The sequence below is a fragment of the Simochromis diagramma genome, unplaced genomic scaffold, assembly GCF_900408965.1.
Source record: "Simochromis diagramma unplaced genomic scaffold, fSimDia1.1 OVJJ01000483.1, whole genome shotgun sequence".
Lineage (NCBI taxonomy): Eukaryota > Metazoa > Chordata > Actinopteri > Cichliformes > Cichlidae > Simochromis > Simochromis diagramma.
Window position 1 is genome coordinate 390,629 of NW_024386835.1, and position 6,474 is coordinate 397,102.

The 6,474-nt window shown below is 41.3% G+C and overlaps 1 protein-coding gene across 2 annotated transcripts; it reads left to right on the top strand.

Moving 5' to 3' along the window:
- Window positions 1-866: 866 nt before the first annotated feature.
- On the top strand, window positions 867-6,279 carry prkar2ab (protein kinase, cAMP-dependent, regulatory, type II, alpha, B). 2 transcript variants are annotated; one of them, XM_040028610.1, is made up of 10 exons: window positions 867-2,645; window positions 2,763-2,798; window positions 2,872-3,011; window positions 3,419-3,525; window positions 4,193-4,346; window positions 4,447-4,548; window positions 4,644-4,718; window positions 4,820-4,885; window positions 5,093-5,231; window positions 5,717-6,279. In XM_040028610.1, exons 1-10 carry the CDS (start codon window positions 2,372-2,374, stop codon window positions 5,839-5,841), a joined length of 1,218 nt encoding a protein of 405 aa, XP_039884544.1. In that variant the 5' UTR covers window positions 867-2,371; the 3' UTR covers window positions 5,842-6,279. The 2 variants fall into 2 exon arrangements, with proteins under 2 accessions (XP_039884544.1, XP_039884545.1); XM_040028611.1 differs by lacking the exon at window positions 2,763-2,798 and having other exon boundaries at window positions 867-2,626; window positions 2,832-3,011.
- The last annotated feature ends 195 nt before the right edge of the window (window positions 6,280-6,474 follow it).

Below are 6,474 nucleotides of genomic sequence, written 5' to 3' on the forward strand. Positions count from 1 at the left end.
AGCCAGTGCATGTCCAGGCCCGTCTGAAGTTTGCCAGAGAGCACATGGATGATACAGCAGAGGATTGGGAGAATGTCATGTGGTCAGATGAAACCAAAGTAGAACTTTTTGGTATAAACTCAACTCGTCGTGTTTGGAGGAAGAAGAATACTGAGTTGCATCCCAAGAACACCATACCTACTGTGAAGCATGGGGGTGGAAACATCATGCTATGGGGCTGTTTTTCTGCCAAGGGGACAGGACGACTGATCCGTGTTAAGGACAGAATGAATGGGGCCATGTATCGTGAGATTTTGAGCCAAAACCTCCTTCCATCAGTGAGAACCTTGAAGATGAAACGAGGCTGGGTCTTCCAACATGACAATGATCCAAAACACACCGCCTGGGCAACAAAGGAGTGGCTCCGTAAGAAGCATTTGACAGTCCTGGAGTGGCCTAGCCAGTCTCCAGACCTCAACCCCATAGAAAATCTGTGGCGGGAGTTGAAAGTCCGTGTTGCTCGGCGACAGCCCCAAAACATCACTGCTCTCGAGAAGATCTGCATGGAGGAATGGGCCAAAATACCAGCTACTGTGTGTGCAAACCTGGTAAAGACCTATAGTAAACGTTTGACCTCTGTTATTGCCAACAAAGGTTATGTTACAAAGTATTGAGTTGTATTTTTGTTATTGACCAAATACTTATTTTCCACCCTGATTTACGAATAAATTCTTTACAAATCCTACCATGTGGATTCATGGATTTTTTTTTTTTTTTCACATTCTGTCTCTCACAGTTGAAGTGTACCTCTGGTGCAAATTACTAACCTCTGTCATCATTTTAAGTGGGGGGACTTGCACAATCGGTGGCTGACTAAATACTTTTTTGCCCCACTGTATATCTAAAAGTTGTCTTTGTTTTCTTTGAAGAGATAATGATACAATAAATAGTTGTATGCATTAACATTTAAACACGAGGACGGGGGCAGAAGAGTTCGAGCAGCCTCAGCAGAATAACTAAAGGCAGGTTTAGGGTCACCTGATGGAGCCAGAAGTGTGAACTTTCTGACAAAGACAAATTTAAGCTTAATCTCAAAAGCAGGGAGGCTCCAGTGTATGAAAAAGTGTTTCCCTACTTTTCATAATTTTGCTTCTTGGTGCTGCTTCAACTACAACAAAAGCAAAGCACAAATATAAATTACTTATAATCATTGAAACAAATGTAAACAAGTAAAAAAAAATATGAAAGTATTATAAATCATCTTAATTAGTAATTGGAGGTTTTTCTTTGCAGTACCTGCTGCTTTACGTGTGAGATTCACCATCTGAAATCATATCAGCTTTGACTTTTGCGACATGCACAATCACAGTCGTCAACTTAAAGTGTATTTCTTCCTGGAGTAGAAACTCCTTGAGCCAGAAATGGCTGCACAAAGTGCCAGATCGAAATTTAAACAATGATTTGCCTTATCGTCTTCAGCAGCTGCAGAGTCCCTTTAAGAGGTTAGAATAAAAATAAAAACCTCAGGCAGTTTTTTCCAAAAATAAACTCAGTGTAACTCTAAATTCGAGTTTCCCTTCTGCCTTCATCCATTTAAGTTATGCATGCAAAAAGTTCCCTTTTGTTTGAGTCATATTACCAAAACCATTTTGTACCATAACAGGGTTTTATGTTTGTACCATGATACAAAATGAGGACAGGAAGAGGAAGATCATAAGATCATCAGAAGATCAGAATCATGTATCTTGTAGAATACAATAGTCAGTGTTGTAAAAGGAGGACAGGAGCAGAAGATCACAAGATCCTCAGAAGATCAGATATCAACCTCCAACCCCCCACAAACACCCCAGCCCCATCACCCGGGGAGCAGAGGAGCACAAAAGGCTAATCAGTGTGTGTGAGGACACTTGCATTGAAGTTATTTTGTACTGTGATAGTTACTTTTTATTTTCCAGCGAAGTACTGCGTTTTTCATAACTGTGCTATATATTTATGAATATAAATGAAGACATTTGGACGTGAACACCAGCCTGACTTCCAGGATAAACTGTTAAAATCACTCTGCGTGTGTTGTTTCTTTGCCAGATCATCGTGCTCTGAAGCTTGATCCAGTAGACAGCCTTTAATTACATGTGATGTGAAAAGACCTGGTCAATACTTTCCGACAGGCTGTGCTAAATAAAAGAATCAATACAGGGCAGACTGGGAGAGGAGGAGGAGGAGGAGGTGGAGTCACTATGCTCCAGTGATGATGCTTCAGACAGAAAGTGTGTTTATCACATGCTGATTGCTGCATTTTGTTATTCCTGCCATCGTAAACTGAGGTTAATGGAAAAGAAGCTCTTATAGACTTTTTTTTTCCTCCATTAAAGCTCCTGACCTTTGAACCTGAATGATGAGCACTGTAGAGATACCAGCTGGTTTGAAAGAGCTGCTGCAGGGATACACGGTGGAAGTGCTTCGTCGCAGGCCTCCCAACTTGGCCGAGTTTGCCGTGCAGCATTTCACACGTATTCTGGAGAGCCAAAGAAATGACCAGCAAGACAAGAAACCCAACACTGAGTCTGTGCAGAAAGAAGTCACTTTTGAATCAGACACAGATGAACCCAACAAACATGAGGAAGAGGAGGAGGAGGAGGAGGAAGAGGAGGAACCGGTCCCCGTTAGTGAGTATCTCACTATTAACACTGTTACGAGCACTTCTGGAGCTGTTACAATGAAGTGTGCTAAGCCCTGGCTTTAAAAACACTCAGTGTAACGCTCTGACCTCTCTCTCTCTGCAGAGCGCCCCTCTGGAAAAACCAATCGCAGAACTGCAGGTCAGTAAGTGGAACAGCGTGAGTCAATGTGGCTACATGACTCCACTTTGTTCATTTGTTTGTCTCGCTGCAGTTTGTGCAGAGGCGTACAACCCAGATGATGATGAGGACGATGACACAGAGCCTCGGGTTGTGAATCCCAAAACAGACGAGCAGCGTCGCCGGCTTCAGGACGCATGCAGAGACATTTTACTGTTCAAGACATTAGAGCAGGTATAGCAGCTTAATTCAGGTTTTAAAAGAAGACGTGGTTCCCCTTGTGATGATCACAGACAGAGACCTGCAGGAACAATGTCCAAGACCAGAAAGTGCTGCACTCAGGTTTTAAATGTCATGTTACTGGCTTACTGTAGGTGACAAAGGGACTTTATTTTTTTAAAAATGCAAAAGTCTGCTTCATTTTTCAGTTCTTTCAAATCAAGTTTGGCTTTTGCTCTCTATAATTTTGGCTTCGCATCCTACACCGTGCCTGTTCTTTACCATCCTCTCTCAACTGTTCTTATATTTAAGCTTAAGCTCCACTTTTATATATGTTATATCAGCTTCAAATGCCTTTTTAAATATGCATTCTTAGAATTTGTTTCATAAAAAGAAACCTGTCTCGTTATGTTTTCCTCCAGGAGCAGTTCTCTGAGGTTTTAGACGCCATGTTTGAAGTGTTGGTCAAACCTCAGGATCACATCATAGACCAAGGAGAGGATGGGGACAATTTCTACGTCATAGAGAAGTGAGCGAGGTTTACCTTCTTTTCAATATTTAAACTAAACCTGCTCAAATCAATTTAATTTAGGTTATAATGCCAAGTCACAAGACAGAACTTTATTTTATAAGGTAAAGAACTTACAGTATTACAGACAAAATCCCAACCATCAAGCACTTGGCAACAGTGGGAAGAAAAAACTCTGAAGAAAGAAGAAACCTCTGGCAGAACCAGGCTCAGGGACAGGCAGCCATCTACTTTAACCAGTTGGGGTTGAGGGGAGGAAGAGAAGATAAAAGACACTGTGGAAGAAAGCCACAGATTAGTAGTAATTAGATTAATCCTGAATCCAAACTGGGAGCTGGTTCCACAGAAGAGGGGTGCGAAAGCTGAAGCCTCTGCCTCCCATTCATCTTTTAAATATCATAGGAACCACAAGTAAGTCAACAGTCTGAGAGTGAAGCGCTTGAATGATGTGATACGGTACTATGAGGTCTTTAAGATAAGATGGGGCCTGATTATTCAACATGTATGCTATGCCTTCTAATGATAGTACCTAATGTATAATATATGCACAATGTAAACAGAATTGGTACTAGTACAGAACCTTGTGGAACTCCATAATTAACTAGTATGTAAAGAGGACTTGAAATTCACATCTGCTCCCTCTCTTTCTCTGTCCAATCACTTCCAGAGGTGTCTACGATATTTTTGTACAGAAGGACGGTGTGAGCATTTGTGTTGGAAAATATGACAACAAGGGCAGTTTTGGAGAGCTGGCTCTCATGTACAACACGCCTCGAGCCGCCACAATCGTGGCGACACAGGACGGAGCCCTGTGGGGCCTGGTGAGTCTGACAGAAGAAGATGACCTTCATCCACCGTAGCATTGTGCTGTATGTGACAGAGTGCGTGAAACAGGTTGTTCTTTGGTTGCTTCCCTTTCAGGATCGAGCCACATTTCACAGACTGATTGTGAAAAATAATGCAAAGAAGAGAAGGATGTATGAGGCCTTCATTGAATGCGTTCCTCTTCTGAAGTCTCTTGAGGTTTGCAGACACACACACGGCATTTAAAAAAGACAACAGGATATAAGAACATAGCCACCTTTTATTCAACGTTTATTTCACCTGCTTCGTTTTAGGTTTCTGAGAGAATGAAGATTGTTGATGTTCTGGGAGCCCGAGCATTCAAAGATGGAGACCGCATAATTACACAGGTATAGGCCTGCTTTATCTTGGGTTGTTTTTAGATTCAAGTTTATATATTAAGAACACTTTGGTTAAACTTAGTCTTTTCTGCTGCTTTTTCTTTTTGCAGGGTGACAAAGCTGAGTGTTTCTACATTGTGGAAACAGGAGAAGTGAAGATCATGATAAAAAGCAAAGTAAGCACACTACTATTGCCAAACCTCTTAATTAACCATTTTATCTATTAATTTTTTAAATAATGTTTAAGTTTTTGCTTAGGCTGCTGCCCCCGCGACCCGGCCCCGGACAAAGCGGATGAAGATGGATGGATGGATGGATGGATGGTTTAAGTTTTACTGTATGTCTCAGATGTATGAAATGACTGACAAGTTTCTTTATTGCAGACAAAGGCGAGCCAGCAGGATAACGCAGAAGTGGAGGTGGCTCGCTGCTCCAGAGGGCAGTACTTTGGGGAGCTGGCACTGGTCACCAACAAACCTCGTGCAGCAACAGTTTACGCTGTGGGAGAAACCAAATGTTTAGGTACATTAAATGCCCACAGATGTTGGTAATGTTAATCGAGTTTAGCAGGCATTTATTTATGCACAGCTCTCTTAAGGTCCCATCACAGCAACTTTACAATACTTTGGTATACAGACGAGTTCATGGTCAACTGAATGACTGCAAGGTGCTCAGGCCCTGTGGCTGAAAAAACAAGCCCTTCCACCACCATGCTTGATAGGTGATATGAGGCGCTTGCGCTGATATGGTGTGCTTAGCAGCACCTGGTTGCTATATACTTACTACTCGATGCCTGTGGAAACAGTGAGTTTTCAGTGTGCGACGGTTTGAGATCTGTGAAAACGTACTTTTTCCAAACATGACTGTGGGAAGAATGATGCAGCAGCCTGACACCCCTAATTTCCTTCGGGATTAATAAAGTATTCTGATTCTGATGTACCATGTAAAACGCAAAAATACGAAAATGTCTGTGACATGAATCAAAATGTGTCTTTTTTTCCTTCCAGTAATTGACATCCAGGCTTTTGAGCGTTTGCTGGGTCCCTGCATTGACATCATGAAGAGAAACATCTCCCAGTATGAAGACCAGCTGGTGGCACTGTTTGGCTCCAGTGATGATTTGAAACAATAGTACACATTTAAAGTTGCCAGTGTTTTATAAATCAAAAATAGAACCAGTGCATGTGATACTTTTATCTTCCTCTCGAGGTAAATACGGCTGCCTCAATTTGAAGTCATGTTTTGTTTTTTAATGTGTTCAAGTTTAAAATTCACCATTTTTCATGTGTGATGATGTCAATACTTGTCCAAACAAAATTTGATGGATAAAATAAGATTCAGTCAACTGACTCACGAACAACCCATCAGACTGCAGCCTGGCTGGTGCATCATCTCTGTGTTGGTCTGATTGACATGACCATACAGGACACGTCCCAGTAAGAAAACGCATGTAAATAAGTACCCGAAGGTAAACTCACTGCTTTCTGAACCACTCTTGATGTTATTAGTAACACTGTGTATTTGCTATGCCACAATATAATATTAAAAAGATGGGCAAACTTCTTCTTCACTTTGTTTTAACTAAAGTTATTTTCAGCATATAATCAGATTAACAGGTGGAAAAAGTTGCTGTACAATTTTTGAGGGATTTTTCCCACCTTTGTTGGATTGAACAGTGAATATTAGAAAAATAGGGAGAGATAGCGGGGGATGATGTGAAATCAAGTTTAAATTATTTGATTAAACGATAATTCTTATTTTTCTT